Source organism: Eulemur rufifrons, chromosome 14, assembly GCF_041146395.1.
Source record: "Eulemur rufifrons isolate Redbay chromosome 14, OSU_ERuf_1, whole genome shotgun sequence".
In the NCBI taxonomy this organism is placed as follows: domain Eukaryota; kingdom Metazoa; phylum Chordata; class Mammalia; order Primates; family Lemuridae; genus Eulemur; species Eulemur rufifrons.
In genome coordinates, this window is record NC_090996.1 from 15,278,003 (window position 1) to 15,301,869 (window position 23,867).

General features: G+C 53.9%; 1 protein-coding gene across 1 annotated transcript in view; it reads left to right on the forward strand.

The window, feature by feature from the left end:
• Window positions 1-1,274: 1,274 nt before the first annotated feature.
• The window catches only part of CARD11 (caspase recruitment domain family member 11), a 31,396-nt gene continuing 8,803 nt past the window's right edge, over window positions 1,275-23,867 (forward strand). The window contains exons 1-18 of the mRNA XM_069486630.1: window positions 1,275-1,488; window positions 3,137-3,274; window positions 4,137-4,462; window positions 7,366-7,545; window positions 8,483-8,635; window positions 9,106-9,231; window positions 9,844-10,041; window positions 11,945-12,121; window positions 13,054-13,105; window positions 14,960-15,042; window positions 16,080-16,180; window positions 16,383-16,435; window positions 18,159-18,291; window positions 18,540-18,741; window positions 19,085-19,211; window positions 21,501-21,741; window positions 22,429-22,525; window positions 23,014-23,109. Of these exons, the coding sequence (XP_069342731.1) occupies window positions 1,290-1,488; window positions 3,137-3,274; window positions 4,137-4,462; window positions 7,366-7,545; window positions 8,483-8,635; window positions 9,106-9,231; window positions 9,844-10,041; window positions 11,945-12,121; window positions 13,054-13,105; window positions 14,960-15,042; window positions 16,080-16,180; window positions 16,383-16,435; window positions 18,159-18,291; window positions 18,540-18,741; window positions 19,085-19,211; window positions 21,501-21,741; window positions 22,429-22,525; window positions 23,014-23,109 (2,682 nt within the window). The 5' untranslated portion in view covers window positions 1,275-1,289. The remainder of the gene's footprint in view (window positions 1,489-3,136; window positions 3,275-4,136; window positions 4,463-7,365; window positions 7,546-8,482; window positions 8,636-9,105; window positions 9,232-9,843; window positions 10,042-11,944; window positions 12,122-13,053; window positions 13,106-14,959; window positions 15,043-16,079; window positions 16,181-16,382; window positions 16,436-18,158; window positions 18,292-18,539; window positions 18,742-19,084; window positions 19,212-21,500; window positions 21,742-22,428; window positions 22,526-23,013; window positions 23,110-23,867) is intronic.

The window sequence follows — 23,867 nt, forward strand, 5'->3', positions numbered from 1 at the left end:
TATTGGAGGGAAATTGGGAGTGACTAATAAAGGGTATGGGGTTTCTGTTTGAAGTGAAGAAAATGTTTTAAAATTGACTGTGGTAATGGTTGTACAACTCTGTGATATACTGAAACCACTGAATTGTACACTTAAAAAGGTGAATTGTATGGTATGTGAATTATATCTCAATAAAGCTGTTTCTTAAAAGAAAGAAATGAAGTATTGACACATGCTTCAACCTGGATGAACCTTGCAAACATTATGCTAAGTAAAAGATGCTAGTGATAAAAGACCACACAAATCTGTAGACACAAAGTAAATCGGTGGTTGCTAATGAGGGAGATGGTAGGAGGAGGTCAAGAGTGACTAATGCCCAGGTGTGGTGGCTAACACCTGTAATCTTAGCACTTTGGGAGGCTGAGGGAGGAGGATCGCTTCAAGTTCTAGACCACCCTGGGCAATAGCGAAACCCCATGTCTAAAAAAGTAAAAAATTAGCCAGGCGTGGTGGCACACTCCCAGCTACTTGGGAGGCTGAGGCAGGAGGATCGCTTGAGCACAGGAGTTCAAGACTGCAGTGAGCTATGATGACACCACTGCACTCCAGCCCAGGCAGCAGAGTGAGACTCTGTTTCAAAAAAAAAAAAGTGAATACTAATGGGAATTGGGTTTCTTTTAACGAGGACAGAAATATTCTACAATATTAGATTGTGGTGATGATTGCACACCTCACAAGTATATTAAAAAAACATTGTACACCTGAAGTCAGTAATTATATGGTATGTGAATTATATCTCATTAAAGCTGTTTTTAAGAATGAATGAATTAGATCTATATGTATCCACCTAGAAAAATCTCAAGAAAATGCGGAGGGGGAAAAGCACATTTAGAAAGGAAACCTACAGTATAACACCATTTATGTGAAATTTTAAAACAAAAAACAATAGCATTAATATATATTGTTTTGGGAGCAAAACATTCTTAGTAAGACATAAAACCTCAGATGGAAAGGGTATACTCCAACTGCAGGATTTTCCTTCTCTCCCCTATAAATAATCTTTTAAATTTTTTATGGCCTAACCTTCCATTGTTTATGTTTAGTATATAAGGAAATATATATTTTTTATATTCATATCCCCTTCCTTTCTTAGATAAAAGGTAGAATGCTATATATACTTTTCAGTACAGCACTTTTTTTTCTTAACAATATATTCTAGAGATCACTCCAAAGGAGTTTATAGAGCTGTTCCTCTGAGGCTCTTTTATTAAGCTTGTTGGGGTTTATGTCTAAAAGGAGGAGGGCCAGAGATGGATGACTACATGGAGACGCTGAAGGATGAGGAGGACGCCTTGTGGGAGAATGTGGAGTGCAACCGGCACATGCTAAGTCGCTACATCAACCCCGCCAAGCTCACCCCCTACCTGCGCCAGTGCAAGGTCATTGATGAGCAAGATGAAGACGAAGTGCTCAATGCTCCCATGCTGCCATCCAAGATCAACCGGGCAGGTAACCTTAGAAGTGCTTCGGGGGGAAGAGGGTGGGCAGCTTCAGGACACATGTGGCAGCTTCAGGACACACCCTTGCATTAGCTGTACCAAAATGAGGTTTCTCTAGGTCAAGGAGTTTTAAACTGGGGTCCATAGACCACCATCCACCCTTGTCCCCCAGCCAAGCTGCCTGTGTTTAGAGCTTAGAGGATCCATGAACTTGAGACACAGGGAGAGAATCACATCTTTATTTTACAGCCTAAACTGAAATTAGCATTGCTTTCAATTAAGAATGTCAGTAGGCAACAAATTACAGTAGTGATTAGTAATTCCTGTGATTTAGTCAACAATAAAAATTACAGATATCTTCATATCACATTACAGCTGTTGCAGATCTTTCAAAATACCATTTACACTCATCTCTCCTTTGAAATTACAGTACTTATTAGACCTGCCAAGAGATCTTGTTATTTAATGTATTAATAAAGAAGTACATTTATTACTGAATCACAAATTTGCTTAATATTTGATAACTGTATTTTATTATAATTGGTTTCCTTTGTAATCTGATGTATTTAATCTGTTTAAAAATATTATTCTGAGAAGGGGTCCTTGGGCTTTTCCAGTCTGACTTGGGGCTATGGCAGTTTATCAGATTCAGTAAAGATAATAGGTATGGTTTGTGAAACCTGTTTTAGTTTTTATATGTACATGTGTATATACATATATATGTTTATAGACTTTATGTATGGACACCAGGCCACAATGTAAAGTATGCTTCTTTCTGTGGATCACAGCTTAAAATGTTTGAAGATCCCTGTCCCCCAGCTGCTGGTGATAACCAGCTTCTAAGCTGTGACTCTTGTATCAATGGCAGACATCACTAATCAATCACAGCATGGGTTCCCACTGAGTTTGCATGTAACTTGAGAATCCTTCTCAAAACAGTGCTCCAGGCAGCTTCACCAAACAATCAGAGTTGACATAACATAAAACTTATTTATTGTGTGTGTCCTACAGAAAAAGGTTGAGTTTTAGGACCTCAAGTAAAGATATATCTGAAAATAAAATGCTTAAGGAAGGGCCAAGAAACATAAGCAATAAGTGGAACCAGTAGTATAGACACTGGAAACTGCTGAAGAAATTACATTTAGGTTAATGATGTTTCCATACTCTAATAATCCCAAAGAAGAACATGGAGCTGTGCCTGCTTCCCATGACTTTTTCTAGCTCCCCAACCGAATATTTGCCTTCCTGCTCTGAATCCCAGAGAACCACATATTATCCCGTAACTGTTATTGTGCTTCTGGTCTGCTTCGGTCACAGAAGAGATGGTGCCTGTATGGTTCATTTTAGCCCTGGTCAATTGGGAAGCTCTTTAAAACTATTGGTTTCCTGCGGCTGCAAGTCCATTTATCCTGGTTCTACTAATTTATTATAGAAAGGAAATGAACATTCACTGAACCCCTGCTGAGCACCTGGCACCTTGATTTAATATAATAATACATTATGTGGACTTCAAGATACAACTTAGGAGTGACAGAATGTGGTGAGACTGTCTTCTTACAGTTTATTGAGGGATTTAAGTTTAGGATAAGACCAGACATGGAGACTTGCTTCCATTTAGACATGTATTCTTCTCACAGAGAGATCTGGTCTTTCCCTAGGCCGACTGTTGGACATTCTACATACCAAAGGGCAAAGAGGCTATGTGGTCTTCTTGGAGAGCCTGGAATTTTACTACCCAGAACTGTACAAACTGGTGACTGGGAAGGAGCCCACCCGGAGGTTCTCTACCATTGTGGGTAAGTGGCTTTGACATCAGGAACGTATGCACTCTAATAGGAGATGTGTGTGTGTGTGTGTGTGTGTGTGTATGTCCCCTCAGCAGAGGGACAGTTCTAAATCTCTTGAGACTGTGACATGTAGGATTTGGGCACTGCCAATTGCTTATTTTGCCTGATGAAGAAAGGTAGGTGACAGAGGGACAAACTGAAGCAGGGGACGAGAAAAGTGGGTGTTCATGGAACACCCATCACAAGTGGTGCTGGGGTGGAACAAAAGTTCATTCTACCCTCTGGATCTTGTCCTTGCCTTGGCTGCTCTCTTGCTAGTGTCCCATGGGACAGAGCCCTTAGGCATCTGTCCTTCTTAATTTTTCTTCCTAAAGAATATTGAATCAGTCTTCTCTCCAACTCCACCACTAACCCCAGTCCAGACTCACACAACCCATCAACGCCCCACGTCTGTTCCTGATCTATTCCAATGTTTTCTCCATTCCTCTCATTACCCTCCCGTTTGAGATCCTTTGGTCATTTTCCATTGCTCCTATGTAAAGACCCTACATGGTCCAGCCCCTTTTTTCTCTCTCTCCTGCACACCCTCGAAGCTCCCTATACCTTTACATTGTGAAGTCCTCATAGTCTGTAGTTACATTTGCAGATGATCATTGATTTTTTTTTTAATGTCTGTCCCCATTACTACACCATAAGCTCTACCAAGACCACGGCCATTTCCCTCACTCTGAATCCCAATGCCTAATGGGTCGTAGGAGCTCAGCAAAATGCTGGTGAGTGAATGAGTGAACGAATGACACCTGCCCGCGTCTGGAACCTCCTTTTCCCCCTTGCCAGTCCTCAGGCCTGACTGGGTGCCCCCTCTCCACAGTGGAGGAGGGCCACGAGGGCCTCACGCACTTCCTGATGAACGAGGTCATCAAGCTGCAGCAGCAGATGAAGGCCAAGGACCTGCAGCGGTGCGAGCTGCTGGCCAAGTCTCGGCAGCTGGAGGATGAGAAGAAGCAGCTGACGCTGACCCGGGTGGAGCTGCTGACCTTCCAGGAGCGGTACTACAAGATGAAGGAGGAGCGGGACAGCTACAACGACGAGCTGGTCAAGGTGAAGGACGACAACTACAATTTAGCCCTGCGCTACGCCCAGCTCAGTGAGGAAAAAAACATGGCGGTGATGAGGAGCCGCGACCTCCAACTCGAGGTGAGGGGCGCCCGGGGCTGCACGGCCAAGCTGAGCGAGGGGGAAACAAGCTTCGCTGGGGCTTAAGACCCCTATGTAGGCACGTGCAGACACTCACTCACTGGCCACCCGAGCTTAGTGCCCAGCCAGCCGAGTGGGAATGGAGGACACCGGGGCTCTAAGGCCTTAGATCCACCATGCGCATGCGTGCTTCCCCGGTAGTGCTTAGCGCCCCCAGCTCAGCTGCCTCGATCTGCTGTGCGCATGTGCAGACAAGCTCACATGGACCCAGCGGGGCTTTCCAACATTGCCTTGAGGTCCAGATCCACTCTGCGCATGCAAGTGCGGGGCTTAGTGCGGCTAGCTCCATAATGCACGTGTGCAGACATGCGCACACAGGCCCTGCGTCAGGGGACATGGAGGCCCCAGGGGCCCAGACTGTGGCCTTCGGGAAAATTAGCGTGGAAATGGACAATAGCACCTGTTGCTTGGTTGCATGAACTTCTTGGGGCCAGGACTCTGACCTTCATCGTTGTATCTGCAAAACTCAGCATTGTGCCTGGCCCAGTGAGATAGTCGATACATCCATCAGTGAAGGACCCACCCGCTAAATGATTGATGTCATTAATGAGTTTACTTATGAACTGGATTTGCTTCATTCATTCTTTCTTTCTATTTATTGAGTGCCACCTTGCACCAGGCTCTTTTCCAGGGATACATAACTCAAGACTAAGGCCAGGCTGTCATGGAGCTCACGTTGTAATCAGAAAACAAATACATAAATGCCTGGTAGTAGTAAGTGCTATCAAGACGAGAAGACAGGGTATGAGGACAGAGAACAAGGTGTGCTGTTTTAAATAGGGTGGTCAGGAAAGGTCTTTGAGAAGGGGACACATGAACAGAGATCTGAAGAAAGTGGGGGAGCCAACCACGTAAGTCTCGAGGAAAGCACATGCAAAGGCCCCAAGTAGGGGGCAGGCTTTATTTTTATTTTATTTTGAGAAATGGCAGGAGACCTAGTGAGGCTGGAGCCAAATGTACAAAAGGAGGTGGGAGAGATGGCCAGGGTCCAGATTCTGGAGGCATGGTAAGAACTTTGGAATTTATTCTAGTCATAATGGGAAGCCACTGAAGGATTGAAAGATGAGGAGTGGCAATTGATTTATATCTTAGAAGGATCACTCCAGCTGCTGGGTGGAAAATAAACTCTCAGAATATTTATTAAGCACCTGCCATGTGTAAGGCACTGTGCTAAGCGCTGTGGGAGACCCAGGGATAAATAACCTGAGCTCTGCTCAGGTCACTTACAATTTAGTGAAGCAGACAGATCAGTAAACAATCCCCTAGAATTCAGGCAAACTGACTCAGTGGTATAGCAGGCAATGGGGTGTTTCCATTAAGAGCATGAGCTTTTAAGTCCAATAGTTTTGAGTTCAAATTCTGACGTCTCTCTTTACCACTTACTTAGCTATTGGCCTCAGTTTCCTCATTTGTAAATGGCAACAATGAAAATAATATCTCTGCCCTAGGATTGCTGAGATACTGAACCATAAGTCTTTGGCAAAGTGGCTGCCCCAGTAAGCACCCCACATTGCTAGCACCCCATGCCCACTGGTGTGGAAATCAGGATCTGGACCTAGCACAAGATGCTTGTGTTGATCTTTAAAGATGCTGAGGATTTCTTCTTTCTGTGTTTCTTTTCTTTTCCTTTTTTTTTTTTTTTTTTTGTATGTGTGTGTGCACGCTCAGGAGGAGAGGTTTCTGTGCTATTTTACCTAGGATTTGGAGAAGTTAACCTGCAGCAGGGACTTACAAATTTCCTAGAACTTCCTCCTATATTACATTTCCCTGGAGATATGTTAATAGTGAGAAAGCATGTAGAACTTGGAAGAACATCTGGCCATGGAGTCCCTGGGCCATGTCTCAGTCCCAGGCGGCTTCCCTGTGTGCCCTCTCCTTCATTATCTCAGGCCATTGGGGTGCAGCAGTTCTTTCCTTGCTAAAGTCACCACCCTCTAACTGTCAGATTTCTGAGACTTCTTCCCACAAGCTTCAATTTGAAAGTTGACACCTTCCCCTTTGGTGCCTCCTTTGCATCCCTGAGCATAGCCTTCTCGTCTGGGGTATTTTACCAAAGCCAATCAGTTTGGGAAAGCAGACAGGCTTAGTCACAAAGGTTCAAGAAGTTTTCTGCTAGTCCCAGTTCCTGATATTAAACTCTTGAGGGTGAAAATCAGCACATCTCCACTTGTCCCATTTCCAGATTCAGTAGCTGCCTCCTCCAGGAAGCCCATCTTTCTGGCACAGAGATCCTGCAGACTTGCAGACTGATGTATTTCACATGGGCCTTTTTCTTTTCTTTTTTTTTAGCAGCAGGGCCGTTTGTTCAAATAAAATCTTATGTAAAGTCCAAGAAGAAAAAACATACAAACAGCTGCTCTGGGGGATCAAGTTGGGCGGGGGGAGCCCCAAACCCTGACTTCTCCACCCTCTCTTCATTCCCTTCCCTAACCCTGGGGTTCTTCATGGAATCATTGAGTTCTGAGGACCAGAATTTGAAACCCATTCAAAAAAGGGCAATGGTATGGGTAGCATACCTTGAGGAAACACCAGCTTGTGTGTCTTTTATCCTAATCTGTAACCTCTTCCACCCCATAAAAGTTACCGAAGGGAATTTTCTCTGAGACATATAGCCCCTTTAAAACTAGTCCAAACTGACTACTCAGGAACTCTCCATCAACAAGGAGATGGTGATTTGTTTCACTGAAGAAGGTTTCTGTGAGCCCTTCTCTGCCACCAGGTAGAAGGAGGGAGGGGCACACACAAGTTATACTGGAAGTCCAGTGGGATCTGGGGACACATTGCCTTTTCTGAGTGTTTCTTGCCAGCTGCATTTTCCCCTGGGTACCCTTGGGGTGTTTCAGATCGATCAACTAAAGCACCGATTAAATAAGATGGAGGAGGAATGTAAGCTGGAGAGAAATCAGTCGCTGAAACTGAAGAACGACATCGAGAATCGGCCCAAGAAGGAGCAGGTTCTGGAACTGGAGCGGGAAAATGAGATGTTAAAGACCAAAAACCAGGAGCTGCAGTCCATCATACAGGTGAGGGCCTGGGCAGGGCAGGATGGGGGCAGGTGGGGGACAAACATGTCTGTGGGGTGTGAGTCCCAGAGTCCCGCCCCGAACCTTGCTGATTGCAGGGCCACATCCCTGGGTTCCTTACTTTCCTCCTCTGTAAAGAGGTGACCACACCACCTACTTGTTGAGACGTGGCGTTTTGTGAGATAATATTTGTAAATTTGAAGCCCTCCGTGAAAATCACCATGCACATGGAAAACAGTGCCCTGAGCACTGTGAGGAGACAAAAGTCCATCCAGGAAACCTACCTGCCCTTAAAGATTTCAAGAAACTCAACTTTAATTCTTTGCCACTTGTTCAAACCTCTGATGCCCCCACAGTTGTCATCACAGAATCACTTGTGGGTGTGGAGGAGGAAGTTACTGAGGAATAACATCCCAGAACACATCTGCAGGGAAAGAAACAAAATGCATCCCCTACTTCCTCCAAAACTGTCCCCCCTCCCACCCTCATCCCCTGGACTGGCTGCCTGGGTTTCAGATTCTGTTTCAGAGCAGAGAAGAATCCTGGTTTAATTGGGACAGATTAAGTGATATTTCGGGGTTGGCATCTGGAACGCAGATCAGCCCTCCCTTTGTTGTCACCTGTGCAGTATTTGGGGAGCAGCAACGGCTTCTCTGGGCTCTGATAAGAGCCGGGCAGAACAATAGGCTCGGGATATTCCTGAGCAGATGCTCCTGAGCAGAAGCGGGTTTTCTGCTTCTTTCCAGGTGATAAACTTCTTAAACGATAAGCTGCTTAGAGACCCCCAGAGACATCTCTTCTCGCCTCTGCCTTTCTGGCACAAAACCTTCTGCTGTGTCAGGATCCGTTGCTGGCTCTTCTGTCCCCCGCCTTCCAGGGCCACCTTGCTCCCCACCCCTCACCCCGACACTGTCAAACCTCCCACCTGCCCGCCCAGGCCGGGAAGCGCAGCCTGCCAGACTCAGACAAGGCCATCCTGGACATCTTGGAGCACGACCGTAAGGAAGCCCTGGAGGACCGACAGGAGCTGGTCAACAAGATCTATAACCTGCAGGAGGAGGTCCGCCAGGCAGAGGAGCTGCGAGACAAGGTGGGAGTCGGGGGTAGCGTCCCCAGGCAGTGCCCTCATACTGGCCCCTTTGCACCAGAGTGCACTGACGGATGTGTGTCAGCAGGACCTCCTGACCCCACACTGCTTTCTGGGGACTGGTCTGACCCCTGGTATAAATTCCCTCTACTTCCCAGCATCCTGCTCCTTTCAGTTATGTGTGAGTCATTGTGTTAGCTCAGCACCTGTCCTCCCCTCCTGGCCAAAGGCCACAGGAGGGCCAGCACCATATCTGCCCTGCCCTGTCCTCCCCACCTTAGCTGGCACATACTATTGTAGTTCCCTCCACTCAGACAGCTGGCTCTCGGGGGGACAGGCCACGTCCTGACCTTACCGGCTCAGGGGGGGACGAGCCAGCTCCAGCCGGTGGGAAGGCCTGACCAGAAAACAGCCGTGAGCCCTGACCTATCGATTGCTTGATGCACGCATTGATTTCTCCATGTCGCTCACAGTACCTGGAGGAGAAGGAAGACCTGGAGCTCAAGTGCTCGACCCTGGGGAAGGACTGCGAGATGTACAAGCACCGCATGAACACGGTCATGCTGCAGCTGGAGGAGGTGGAGCGCGAGCGGGACCAGGTATGGGCACCCCTGAGCACAGGGACCCCACGGTCGCACAGCGGGCCCAGGCCCCAGGTCACTAACTATGCAGGGATTGCTCACGAATCGCTCTTTCCTATTTCTGTTCCAAAGAGGAATTCCACTCCTAGAGGCTTTCGGAATTCACAGGCATTCGGGTGTCGCAGGGGTCTCAGCTGGGCTCCGGCGGCTTCCGAAACCAAGCGTGGTCCTTGAATGCCCGGTCTCTCGAGCGAGAGGGACAGGTTCAGATCCCAGCCCCAGTTGCGTAAGGCGTTCGCCCACAGGGAAGCTGCCACCCTCTTGACACCTCAATGCCCTCATCTGTAAAATGGGGATAATCACAGTATCGCTGGCTCAGAGTGTGGGCTCCTGGAGATGCCACATCACAGTTCTCAACACAGTGCCTGACGCGTCTCCGGGCTGGATGAACAGCTCTGTGATACTATTGGTGAAGGAGGCAGTGATTGAAACACCCAAGAGTCAAAGTCAAGACAGAAGTCACACCTATGTGGCTGCCCCCTGGGTGGAAGAGTGTGGGTGTCCCTGGACACAGTCTGGGTGGGTCGGGGTGATGCACCAAAGCAGCCCTCGCCCCGCTTCTCCCCGCAGGCCTTCCACTCCCGAGACGCAGCCCAGACGCAGTACTCGCAGTGCTTGATCGAAAAGGACAAGTACAGGAAGCAGATCCGCGAGCTGGAGGAGAAGAACGACGAGATGCGCATCGAGATGGTGCGGCGGGAGGCCTGCATCGTGAACCTGGAGAGCAAGCTCCGGCGCCTCTCCAAGGACAGCGGCTGCCTCGACCAGGTGGGCTGGGCTGGGCCGGGTTCCCCTGCACTGAAGCTGGTACCCTCCCGGCACCAGCGGACAGCTGGTCAGGGTCACCACCTCCCCATGCAATGGCTCTTGTACGCTGGAAGCCAGAGGTACACCCTTCCCTCCCACACCCAGGACAATCCACGTCCTTTAACCCTCTGTACGTGTCTGTGTGGTGACAAGTAGGAGCCGCTCATTTGGAAGTTAGGAGACACGGGGTGAAGCTTGGCCCAGCCACTTCCTAGCTGGGCAACTTCTCCCTTAGGGGTTTCAACGCCGTCTCAGTTGACCACAGCCAGCCACTGACCCCCAGCGGGACTTCCCCCACCTTCTGAACAGTCCCTGGGTTTAAGCCACCCTGCTGTTGTTAGAGTTGCTGGTGCCCAAGAACAAACTGTCGGTTGCAGACAGTGTGAATTGCAGCGTGCACCTCCCAGCAGGGCCCAGGCACTCAGAAATGAACAAATGCTGCCGTCAAGGTAGATGCTCTTTCCATCAGCGCAGCGGTAGGTTTATGGGGCGCTGTCACATGCAGGTGCGGTGCAGAGTGCTTTCTGTGCGTCATCTCGTTTAACACACACAACTGTCTTGCAAGGAAGGCACGTGCTGTCCTCGTTTACAAAGTAAGGGACCCAGATGCATGCAGCTGGGGGGCTTGCCAGAGGGCCCAGCTCCTCAGTGGCCTGGGGGTGCTGTGATAAGGCCCACCCCTGCTCTCAGAGGACTCAGAGCCCAGCACTGGGGGCACACGCAGCTTCATGACATTTCAACACAGTGCCGTGAACTCCAGGTTAAAGGGGGCACTCCAGGGTGCCCGGGGGAGGAGGCCTTCCTTCCCTCCAGGTTTCAGGAAGGACGCCCTGCAGCAGGGAGGGCTCTCAGTGGCCCCAGGACCTCCACCTGGATGCTCTTCCCCCAAGCTCACCTGGCCAGGTCCACTCACCTTCTGCCTTTGGCTGAAACGCCACTTCCCCTGGGAGACCTTGGCCCCCATCACGAGAACCAGGGCCCTCTGTGACATGAGTATGTGCCACAGTTTGTCATCGTGCATAAGCTCCATGAAGGGCCCTCTGATTCCAACACCCAGCACGGTGCCAGGCACTGGGTGGGCCCTCGGGGAGTACCTTCCAAATCCACACAGGAAGGCCGCAATGGCACCTGGTGAGGGGAGGAGAGTGGGATCAGTGTCCCCAGCTGCAGGACTGGCACTTCTGCCTCTGTGGAGTGGGGGGCGGGGGTAGGGGGCAGGTACAGGCATGTCAGGGTGGGCTGCATGTTTGGGGAGCTCTGATTCCATTCTGGGACCCTGCAGGGTTCTTGCAGGGAAATAGGACAGAAAGCTTTGGGTTTGGAGGCAGCATAGCATGAAGGGCATTGTGTGGCTTTGGGGGTCACACGGAAGCTCCTAAGGCCCTTGCACCTCAGCTTCCTATTTTGTAGAAAGTGATTATTAAAAACTGTGTGTACTTGTCAGGGAGGATTAAGTGAGATGATGGATGTGAAGCCCTCAGGCCGGTCCCTGGCACTGTTCTTTGTCATTGTTCAGTCATTCAGCAATATCTGTAATATTTTTAGCTTAGGCACAGAGCTAGAAATTGGAAATATAGTGATGGCATCAGCTTTAAGGGACCAAGACCAGGTAGAAGGTGATGTCCTTCCTGTTGTTAAAGAAGACGAGGGCCTGGTCCGGGCCCCGACAGGTGGGTGGGCAGCAAGGACAAGAGAGAGGCCTAGGAGGAGGCAGCCAGTGGGGCTGGAATGAGAGGCCTCGGGACGGCAGGCCCAGGGAAAGAGCGGCCGTCCTGAGTGTCGGGCTTGGGAGGCCTCGCTGTTTTGCCAACCAGTAGCTGCCCTTCAAGCTGTGTCACCAGCACCAACTTCTCTTTGTCCCCAGAGCCTGCCCAGGAACCTGCCCGTGACCATCATCTCACAGAACTTTGGGGACGCCAGCCCCAGGACCAACGGCCAAGAAGCAGACGATTCTTCAACCTCAGAGGAGTCGCCCGAAGACAGCAAGTACTTCCTGACCTACCACCCGCCCCGGCGCCGGATGAACCTGAAGGGCATCCAGGTACTGGGCGAGGAGGACAGGCGGCACAGGAGCCCGCGTCCGACCCCGAGGTGGGAGGGGCCGGGGCGCCGGCCCTGCAGGCAGGTGATGGTGCGTCACGGCCATGCATGTTCTGGGCGGGGCTCGGGGCTCAGATGTCGCTCCACCTGTTCCAGCCCTGTGGACAGAAATCACGGCCTCATGCTTTTTGCTCATTTATTTGCTTTTGCAGAATCCCTCTCAAAATTAAGAGAGAAAGAGAATGAAATAAGCATTATTTCCACATTCATTTCTTTATCCACCAAATAAGTGTAGAGTGCTGTCACCTGCCCGGCACCATTTGGGGAGCTGGAGTTACCGCAGTAATCCTGTGGCTTTGCTCAGGACCTGGTGCAGTCATGGCAGCGGCAGCTCCTGATAAGGAGGGAGGGAGGGAGGGAGGCCATCTCCCGGGGCTGGCAGTGCCCTTGCGTCTCCCGGCCCTGCACATACCAGCCAGGGCCCTGAAGCAGCACATCAGAGCCCAACCGGGGAACCGTTAGCACCTCATGCCGAGGGTGGCCAGGCAGCCGCCGGAGAGCCTCATCCTCTCCTGGCAGTTCCTTGCATACCCAGCTCTGCTCAGCCTTGTGTCCCCACACGTCGCCCCTTCCCCTCAACCACTCCTGGCTCGCGTCCTGTCTTCTGCCAGCACCATGTTGCACGGCCTCCCTGGGAGGCTGTTTGTCTGCACCAGCAGCTGCCTGACTCGAGCCCAGGGGAGCCGCTGCGTCTCGTCATCCCGGCCGCGGGAGATGGCACCGCGTTCGTTCTGTGCCAACCCAGGTGGCCGTGTGACGAGGGGCAGGATGGCACACCTCGTTTCATTTTTTTCCTTAGCTCCGGTGACATGTGTCTGGGGCCTTGTTTGATTTGTGTCCTGCGTCTTGTTTCTTCCCCTCCCCTCTCTTCAGCTGCAGAGAGCCAAATCCCCCATCAGCCTGAAGCGAACATCAGATTTTCAAGGTTAGTGAGACGCCCGGATCCCTCTCGCCATCTCATCCGTCACTCCAGCTCTCTCGGTCCATCTGGTTCTCCCACTGGGGCCACCAGTCCTGCAGAGGCCTTGGGGGTCCCCAGGTGGTGGGGTCTGCCCAGATAGCAGCTAATGTTTATGGTTATCGGAAGCTGGCAGGAGTCGGGACTGCAGACACATCACCTCTGGGGTTCCCTCCACCCCACCCCGCCGCTCCCAGTGGGTCTATCCAGAGCCCCTGACTCTTCCGCTGAACTGTGTGTCTCTGCTCACGGGTTGTCGGCTGGAGGACCGCGTGCCCTTCCCCCAAGACTTTGGGCTGGACGGTCCCCAGACTCATGAGGCTGTCTGTTCACCCGCAAGCCTCTGGTCCTCCGAGACACACTGCCCCCAGCATCCTCCCTCACATTCTTGCTGTGTCTCTCTGAGTGACAGATCGGCCAGCAAGGCTTGGCCCAGGCAAATCAAGCACCTACTATGTGCCAGGGGCTGGAAGGCCCTGGTAGACGCCCATGGAGCCCACGCACTCAGGCAGTGCCATAACCAGAAAGCGGAACATGCGTGGGATGGGACGCTGAGAGAGCACATGGAGGAAGGTTGGAGAAGGATCCCTCAGGAAGGGAACATTTAAACAGGACCTAGAAAAGGTAGCATTTTGGCCAAAGGGCAGTCCCCTGAGAGACTCCTCAGGACAGATCTTAGCACGTAAACAGAGGTGTGGAGAGCAGGAAGTGCACAGCGCAGAAGCTGCCCTGCAGCCATGGCACACAGAGCAGGAGAGCGCTGGGGCTGAGACTTCAGGCACCATGCCAGAGACATGGCCCGTCCTGCACAGGAAGGGCCTCCAGGTGGCTCCAGGGAGGGCAAGAGAGTGAGAAAGCCTGGGTTTCAGACAGTTCTCGTCAAGCCTGGAGGGCAAGGGAGAGGCCCAGAGCTGGGGCCCAGTCCAGATCCCTCATGGCTGTGTCAGGAATCTCAGTGACTTTCCTATCAGGAGGGAAGTGCAAAGGGCCTGGGGTCCGTGGGAAGTAGAGAAGGTGTTTGCCCCAAAAGGAAGGGAGAGATGCATCCAGCCACAGGGCTTCATTGCTCCTCACCAGACCCTGACAGGCTTCCCAGTGGGAGGTGCCCGGGGCCCAGGAGAGGACAACAAGGTGCCCACCAACTGGGGTGTGTGTGTGCATCTGTCCATGTCTGTCTGTGTCTGTGGGCACACACACACACACACAGCGTGGCAGGGGGTGACCAGGAGGGGACACAGATGACAAAGCCATCAGATGGGGGCCGAGAGGAGTGTGCACAGAGTCCCCAGGCAGCAGGGACGACCCCAAGGGAGGCTTTACTGATGGGGGACAAGCTTGCCCAGCCCCCACTTGCCCTGGTTCGCTGGTTGGCCAGCCCTGCCTGTCAGGGTAAAGTGGAATCCGTTCTGAGGATGGAGAATTGGGCAGGGGGACCTGTGCCCCCAGCTGTGCATTGTCCCCAGAGAATGCCCAGAATGTCCCCAGAGACAAATGATGTCGTCCCCCTCGACCCAGGCTGCTGGGGCTGGCCCTGGCAGGAGACAGGGGCATGTTGGTGAAGAAAGCCCTCCCAGGAGCTTCCATTTGGGGTGGGATGAGAAGAGGTTTCGAGCACTCTTCTTCCTGCAGATGCCAGAGGAGGGGTCCCCACTCCATGGCAGGAGGAAGCTCGGGGCGGATGGCCGGGTGGGAGAGCCCTGCCCTCCATGCCCCTCGCTCTGATTTCCTTTCCCTCCCTTTTCTCTCTCTCCTCTCTCTTTTCCACTTCCACCTCTCCTGGGCCCTTCCCTTCTCCCTGTCTCTCCGGCATCTCGAGGACAGTTAAGGGACATGAAGATGACAGCGCCGACGCCAGCCCCCGCTCCTCCAACTCCCTGCCCGTCAGCAGCTCCTACTCCAAGATGGTGCGTCTCTGCCCCACCGCCCACCCCCAGCACCCGGCCCAGGTCCCCACCTCGCCCTCCTGGGGTGCAGCCCAGCCTGCCTTATGTTTATTTAAAGACCTTTCCACAGCCTCACAATGTATTTACACCTTCCTGCCGCCTCCTTACCCAATTTAACACTTGGTGGGAGGGGGAGCTGGGCCTCCGAGGGGCTGTAGCGAATCCAGCAGGCAGCTGAAAATTCTGCCGCAGCTTCGCCCCTGGCGGCCTGGGGAGGCAGGAGCAGGGGCTGCAAACTGCAGGAGCCATCACAGAGCCAAGCCTGGGCCCCCTCCTGGCCCAGCGTCCCCCACTCCCCAGCTGCAGCCCACCTGGCCAGAGCCAGGCAGGGTCCCAGCCACCCCATCCAGTGCCGCTCGCCCCCAGCCAGGCAACAGAAGGCACAGGATTAGAAATTCTAACCCCGAGGGGAAGCCCTAGGAAGCTTGTCGGCTCAGCTTCCAAAATCAGGCCCTAGGGGAGGCAGAGATTTCATAACGAATGATGCCTGTCTGATGGCGGCTCTGGGTGGCAAAATCCAAGGCTCTTATTTAAGGCGGCCCTTGCCAGGAGCCAGCAGGCCTGGTTTCAGAGGTCACCCTCCAGCAGCTGTGCTGTCCAGGGGCATCCGCTGCCCTCCCTGCCACATCTCAGGCCCACACCGTCCATCATGCCCACAGCAGGCGCAGCTGGGGGACATCGTGCTCAGCCTGTGCGGGTGACAAGGCACCCCTTGGCCTCCAGGGCCTTGGCTGGTTCCCTCCCACCTGCGTGTTCCCTGTGAGCAGATGTGTGAGCAGATGTGCTCCCAGCTCGGCGGCTGCAGCCCCCCAGGCTGAGCTCAAGCCTTCTCCAGCCAAGGTCGCCGCTGAGAACCAGCTCGCTGCGCCCACGCTGCCTGAGTCGGGGGGCAGAACCGATCCGAGTTAAATTTAGTCCCTGTGTATATAATATTTATGCCCGTGGAGCCTGGGCATGTGAATATCCGGCTCCAGCAACACGTCTGTGTGTGTCTGAAGCAGCCCCACCGGAGCCGCAGCAGCATCATGTCAATCACCGCCGAGCCCCCGGGAAACGACTCCATCGTCAGGCGCTATAAGGAAGATGCGCCTCATCGCAGGTGGGTGGCAGGTGGAGGGAGGAGGGGGGACATCTGTGGGGCTCCACTGTGTGCCAGTTTGCTTACCCCATCCCCGGCTAGTCCATGCTGAAGAACTCAGCCATCCTTCCCTCTCCCCGGCCCATGCACACACACGCACACACACGCACACACACGCTCACACTCACACGAGTGCCCTCCCTGCCTCCCTCATGTTTTGCAGCACAGTCGAAGAAGACAACGACAGCGGTGGCTTCGACGCCTTAGACCTGGACGGTAGGTGCCTGTCGGGTCTGAGAGAGTCTCAGGTGCATCAGGAAAGAGCAGGGCACCTCGCACACACCTCTGACCTGCCAGGAAGGGGCTCTGCACACAGTAGGTCCTCAGGAAATCCCTGTGGAATGACAAAGTGAAGGAGATGAGCCCCTGTCCCCAGGCTTGCCTGTGGCCGGAGACGCCCTGGGAGTGCGTTCTCTATCTCGTGTGCAGTGGGGACAGAATTAGGAGAAAAGCTGTCGTGAGTCGTAGCCAAGCCCTGCAGAGGTGCTTGGCCCATGTACCGGCTCCAGTTTAATCCAACAGCTGCTCCTGGAAATATTGTTGTTATCACATTTCACAGACGAGGAAAGGGAGTCTTAGAGACACGGAAGAACGGTAGGGTGAGGGGTGGGTCGGACGCAGGGAGGGCTCATAAGAAATCCATATGTTAAGCTATTAACCAACCTGCACAAAATGAGTATGGGGTTGGGGAGCAAGATTATTTTTCATTCCCTGAAATCGGGGGTGTAAGGCAGGCTGACACGGGGCCGAGGCTGTGGGATGGTCCTAAAACACCCTCGCGGGCAGGGCTGGTGCTGTGGACGAGGGCACTGCCTTGGCCCGAGCAGGCCCCGCAGAGCCAGAACCGTGGACTCAGCCTCCAGGGCCAGAGCGTGTGTGCGGTGCCAGCCACCCTCCCTCCCAGCCAGGAAGTCCAGCTCGGCCCAGCAGCTCTCGCCCCGCCTCGTGCTAGGTGCAGGGACGCAGAGACTCACGTCCCCAAATCCCTGCCTTGGCAGAGACAATGTAGTTACAGCTGTGAGCCAGTGGGGCAGTCAGATGCAGGTTCACAGACCCGAGGAACATGTAGGTGGGTTAGTGGGAGAGAGAGAAGTAGGAAGGGCCGAGCCGGGCTCCCCGGAGGTGACTCCATGTTCACCTCGGGAGGGTGGCGGCAGGAGCCTGCGGCTCGGAAGCCCCCAGATGTGCCCTGCCGGCCCCCTCGGGTCCAGGCTGCCCCACCCTGCCCCCACCCTGTGCCAACCAAGGCTGCTGGCAGATGAGAGGCACGATTAGTGGTCCTCCTTAATGGGGGACCATCATAGCCACCAAGTGTTAAAGAGAGGTTAGCACCTCATCCAGGCTGGGTAATGAGAAGAATTGAAAGAGTTTGGAAAAGGGAGAGCTGGGAAGAGAGGCCTGGGCAACCGTCCAAGGCATTTTGCAGTGTCGGGAAAAATCTCTCTGCAGAGAAGCCTTTGTTATCAGCCCCGAGCAGGACTCGCAGGTCCGGAGTATGTGGAGTGGGGGTCTCTCCCCCAGGGCCCCCCAGTCGGATGATGTGAGAATGGGGGGGTCCTCTGTGTCCAGCCCAGACCCTCCTCTTTCTGCCTTTCCCAGGCCCAAAGAGCGGAAGCTGGTGGGTATTGGGTACACCTAGGGTGCCCCCAAAATAAAAATCTGAGGACTCGATTCAAAGACAGAACCAGCAACTGCTAATGGAAAGACAGCCCCCCACACCGTGCCGCCACCTTTTCAGATACAAGAAAAGGATAAAAAGGATTCTTAAAAACCAGATCCCTACTAAGCAGGCACTTCTGGAGGCAGGAATGGCTTTCTCAGAAAGGATGCAGGGCTGGACCACCTTCACCCCGGGCCTCAGGGACCCTCAGGGAGGGGCAGGGGTGGGAGGGCCGACCTCTCTCCATTTGGGCGCTGACGGGCCCTTGCTCCCTTGCAGATGACAGTCACGAGCGCTGCTCCTTTGGACCCCCCTCCGTCCACTCCTCCTCCTCCTCCCACCAGTCCGAGGGCCTGGACGCCTACGACCTGGAGCAGGTCAACCTCATGTTCAGGAAGTTCTCTCTGGAAAGGTACCTCCACCATCAAGCACAGGGGAAACCGGGGTGGGGCAAGGGTGGGACAAAAGCCCCCTCATTCCCTTTGCTCCCCGACATGTCACACCATGTGGCCAGCAAAGGTGCCAGGATGCCCCAGCCCCTGATGGACGCAGGAGGCTGTGCCACCAGGGTCCCCGCACCCCTCTCACCCCGGCATGTCCTGGCGGAGCCTTTCTCTCCTCAGCCCGGCTGCCTAACTGCCGTTTCGTTTCCTGCCGCAGACCATTCCGGCCCTCGGTCACGTCCGTGGGGCACGTGCGGGGCCCTGGGCCCTCGGTGCTGCACACGACACTGAACGGCGACAGCCTCATCACCCAGCTCACCCTGCTGGGGGGCAACGCCCGGGGCAGCTTCGTGCACTCGGTCAAGCCGGGCTCCCTGGCTGAGAAGGCGGGCCTCCACAAGGGCCACCAGCTGCTGCTGGTGAGGCGCTGGGGACCGGGTGGGGGGGTCACACGGCATGCCCCCTGCTGACAGAGGGGGCCCCTAAGTCCTGCATCCAGCTGCAGACCCGGGGATGGGAGGCGGGAGCCAGAAGCAGCCCAGGCCGTCAGCGCCTGCAGGCCCTTCCCTCCCCAACTCCCTACGCGTGTTCCTGGAGCCCGTGCACACACATGGCACATGCATGTTCCCGGGATGCTTTCTGCCCTCGGCGGCCTGAGCTGGTCGTCTGTTCGGGATGTCTGACTCCCCGGGTGGAGCAGCCTCACCCCGAGACTCTGCTGCCCACGGAGCCGGGGCAGAACGGTGCGTCTTTGCTGTCTAGCTGGAAGGCTGCATCAGAGGCGAGCGGCAGAGTGTCCCCCTGGACACGTGCACAAAGGAAGAGGCCCACTGGACCATCCAGAGGTGCAGCGGCCCCGTCACGCTGCATTACAAGGTCAACCAGGAAGGTGAGGCCCGGCCGGCAGGAGACTCCAGACCTGGCCAGGGGTTGGGGGTGGTCCCGGACTAAACAAGTGACCCCGCCGCCCAGAGCCTCCACTCCGCATTGTTCAGTGGGAGGAACGCGGCCCCCCCAGCTCCAACAGGAGGGTCTGGGGAGCAGGTCTGGGAGAGCAGACAGGGACGGCCACAACCTGAGTGTGGCTTTGCTGTCTCACGCTGGGCTCTTTCGCCAAGTCCCCACGCACCTGCCCTGACACAGGGGACACAGCATCCCCAGCCTCAAGCACACGTGTCAGAGCCAGGCAAGAGGAGGCAGTGACCCCGGCCTGGCCTGGATCAATCCTCCCTGCCAGGGTGAAGTTCCTGCGTGGCAGCAGCTCTGGGGTGGCGTCTCTCGGTGGCCTCACCACGCAGCAAGGCCCTTGAGCCACATCCCCGACCCCAGGCCTTTTGCTGTGTGGTCCCCCCACCCCAGGACTGGTGGGCCTTGCGGTGGGCCTTGCCCTCTGGGCCCAGCAGCCTTTGATTCCTTATCTCCTCTGTTATCTAGAAGACAGAGCCGTGAGCTTTGTTTTCCATTTCCTGTGTCCCCGAGGTCTGAGTTCTCACTCTCACCGCTGGCTTTTCCTGCGTGATCTTCTCTGCAGCTGGATCTTATTTTTAACCACCAGGGTTCATGAATGTTTCAACAGAGCATAAATAGCCGTTTCTTTCTAGCCGCCCTCCAGTGCCGCCTGCTCGGCTCCTTCCCAGCAGCGCCCTGCCCGTGCAGAGAACGATAATGACACTCTGTCCCCAGTCCTGGGCAGAGTCGCCCCCACACGTGGGGCAGGCTGCTCCCCGCTCCGGAGGCCTGGCTTTCCAGCTGGGCAGAAAATCTCTGGGCAGTGCCCTGCCCACTGGCCGACAGTGCCACAGACTGCGATGTGAGCAGCGCCCCCCAGCGGGGTGCGGCAGCAGAGCCCTGCAGTCTGGACCTCCAGGGAGAGAAGGTTCCCTCTGCAGGGACCTGCTTGTAGGCCCTTTGCTCACAGGAGGCAGAGAGCTCAGATAGCCATTGCTGTCGACCCAGCTGGGCGGGTGGGAAGGACGCTGACATGCGCTGGACAAAGTCAGACCCCCCAGAAGGACCCGCCAGGGAATCCTTGTTCCTCCACGCCAGACAGTGAGGACATGGGCCAGACAACCCATGGCTGAAATGTCCCTGGAAGGTGTGGTATAGACACCCGATGGGTTGCTCTGGGCCTGCCTGTTAGAACTGGTTTAGCTTCCGCTGCGTTATGCAGCCCTCTGCGTGTGGGGCTGATTTTGGGATTTATATTATGGATTTATATCATGGACATTCGCAGAGAGCTTCCTGTATTTATTGCACTCATGGTTTACGCCTTGCTTCCTTCCGAAGTATTTGCAAAATTTTACTTGCAAAGACAACGACATGTAAGGTTAAAACAACACGTACCATGGTCCTACCTCTTTGGAAAACCATTTGGGAGTATCTGCTAAAGCTAAATATATATACACTCCATGACTTAGTAATTCCACCGTATCCAAGAGAAATGAGCATATATGTCCACCAAAACCAATGTGTAAGAATAACTCACCGTAGAGTTATTCACAGTAGCCAAAAACTGCAAAATGCAGATGCGCGCACAGGAGAATGGATAAACGCAGTAGTGTGGAGTATAACGCAGCCATGCAAACACACGCACTCCGGCTGCACCGCAGCGTCACGGACAAACCCGAGGGGCATGATGTTGAGCAGCCAAAGCCAGAAGCAAAAGAGCGAGTACTGTTAGGTTCTGTGTATGTGACATGAGGTGCAGCTCATCTGCCATGACAGCAGTTAGGATACAAGCACCTTTGGAAGGGCAATGACAGAGAGTGCTCTGGGTGGCGGCTACCCCGTGTATACATATGTAAAAATTCATCAAGGTACATACTTAAAAATGTATGCAGTTTACCATATGTAAGTTGTGCATCAATTTAAAAAATTAAAAAAGCAAGTGCTGTGTCATGCTGGGAAAGGTGTGGAGGTCCTAGCAGAAATGCTAGTAGAGGCGATGGCTGCAGCTTTGCACAGATTTTACCTCTGTGCTGCCTGGCAGCCAAGGCAAAAAGGAAAACAGGTAAATGACATGGCTGCCCATTCATCAGGGAAGAACTTTTCACTAGGCGTAAACTCTAGAGGTGCGTGTCACCTGGGCACATTATCTGAGGCTGGTGGTGAGTGACTTTGCGCTGGGAGCTGCCCCCACAGACAGCCAGCTCCTTTCTCCACCCCTCATCCTCCGCAGGGTACCGGAAGCTGCTGAAGGACATGGAGGAGGGCCTGATCACGTCGGGGGACTCGTTCTACATCCGGCTGAACCTGAACATCTCCAGCCAACTGGACGCCTGCACCATGTCGCTGAAGTGTGACGACGTCGTGCACGTCCGAGACACCATGTATCAGGACAGGCACGAGTGGCTGTGTGCCCGGGTGGACCTCTTCACAGACCAGGACCTGGACGTGGGCACGATACCCAGCTACAGCCGGTGAGGCCAGAGCCTGACCACAAAGAGGACCAGGCAGGGGCTGAGGAAGCCGTGGGCATCGGCAAAGGGGCCACAGAGGAGCCCAGGCCACAGAAAGGCCACGCCTTTGCCTCTTGAACAGGGAGGTCCCCCCCGTCCCTCCTTCCCAGGAAGCCTTTCCTGCCTCCGCAGGGACGTTTCTCTCGCCCTGGCACCTGCTACAGGCTGGTGGTGACCAGACAGCTTGGCACTCGATTCTGTGCCCTCACTGTGTTCCCTAGTCATTTCTCCTCCCTAGGCCACATCCTGGCCACGGTACGTAGTTGCAATAACAGGACTGGCTGTATTGCAGGTGGCGCGTCAGGTAGCACAGCGGGCACCTGGGAAGCATCTGTGAGACCTTAGTGTCTGTGAGACTGTAAACTGCTTCCCAGGCCGGTCCCACCAGGTCAGCATCGTCAGACCAGACCTGCAGAGGGAACCAGGGCTCAGAGAAGTGAAGCCACTTTGCCACAGCCCCACAGTGAGTCAGAGCTGGAGGCAGGAGTCAGACACAGATTCGAGGCACCATCTTCTCCCCGGGGTGCCCCTGGGCGCAGAGCTCACACCATCCACAGGGCCGGGCACACGCCCCACCTGCTTGGGCACCGTGCAGCGCCGCTGCTGGCCCAGGCCCGCCCTGAGGCTCTGCCCCGCTTGCCTCCCCAGAGCCCAGCAACTCCTCCTGGTCAAGCTGCAGCGCCTGATGCACCGGGGCGGCCGGGAGGAGGCGGACTCCGGCCACCACACCCTGCGGGCCCTCCGGGTAGGTTTGCCCCGTGGCCCTGCAGGGCAGCGAGGACAGGGACCTCGCCAGCCTCCAACCCACCTCCCCAGGTCTTTTTTGGAGGGAGTAACAGGGGGGATCCATTCATATTGTTGAGATGATGACTTACAGGGGCTCGGTTCCCTAGGAAGGGGACACCATCTCTAGATGGAGCCCCATCCTCTTGTGCCCTTCCCCAGGCTCCACCTTTGCCAGGGAAAAGGGCGGTGGCTGAGTCACGATTTCCCATCCCGGCTGGACTATAGGCTCTGCTGTCTCTAGCCTCTGTCGAACAGTCACCTTCCCCAAGTCTCACGACTCCTCTCACCCCTCCCCAACTACCCCCCCATCTGAAACCCTTTGATCCCACAACTGAAGCTTCAGCACAAAGGGGCTTGGCGACAGGTCGCCGGTTCTCCACGGCATCACTGATCTCACCAACCCTTCCAAGCCCAGCCGGGTCCGACTGATTGATAAACTCATTTCAGAACACTCTGCAGCCCGAAGAGCTGCTTTCAACAAGCGACCCCCGGGTCAGTCCCCGCCTCTCCCGAGCGAGTTTCCTCTTCGGCCAACTCCTTCAGGTAAAGCTCTCCAGCGAGCCACTGACTTTGCCATCACGGCCGGCTGTGGCCTTGCCCTCTGCCTACTGAGACCAGACGCCTGTGTCAAAATCACGATGCTTTGTGTTTGTACACCACTGGCAACTTTTCACAGTGCCTCACATCTGCTGTCCCGTTTTATCCTCTCAGCGACAGGTCGGTAGACAGTCTCTGTGCCTGTCGGAAGCAAGTCCCACTTTCACAAAAGATTTGAGGAAACTTGTGGTGAAAAGAAACTTAAGTTGGCTGTTCAGATATTAATAGAAAAATCAGAAACAGTGTATCAGGAGAAGAAAACAAACATTCCCAATATCTAGGCCGGTATAGCTTCTCAGATTAACCATTACATTTATCTGAGCATCCTGGAAGCCAAGGAGAAAAGGGAACCCCAGCAGGTTCTATCTACAGAAACATTTTAGCTCTTCAGGACCAGAAAGGATTTTCCCCTTGTACTTAATTCTAAAAGGGAAAAAAATTTTTTTGCATGGATTATTATACAAGAAACATTGACTAGCATAATGTATGATATCTTCAGAAGTGAGTTCACATAAATACGGGAGCATTTTTTGTGACTATTTGTTAATATCACCAGTTGACAAAAGCTAAGTGAGTCATATTAAAATGTAGTCCCATGAGCATGTATCTGTGGATTGCCACACTAATTAGACCCCAGCAGAGCCAATGTGACACTCCACTGCTCCATTCTGACGTTGGAACAGAGGAAACCCAGAGCAATGGTT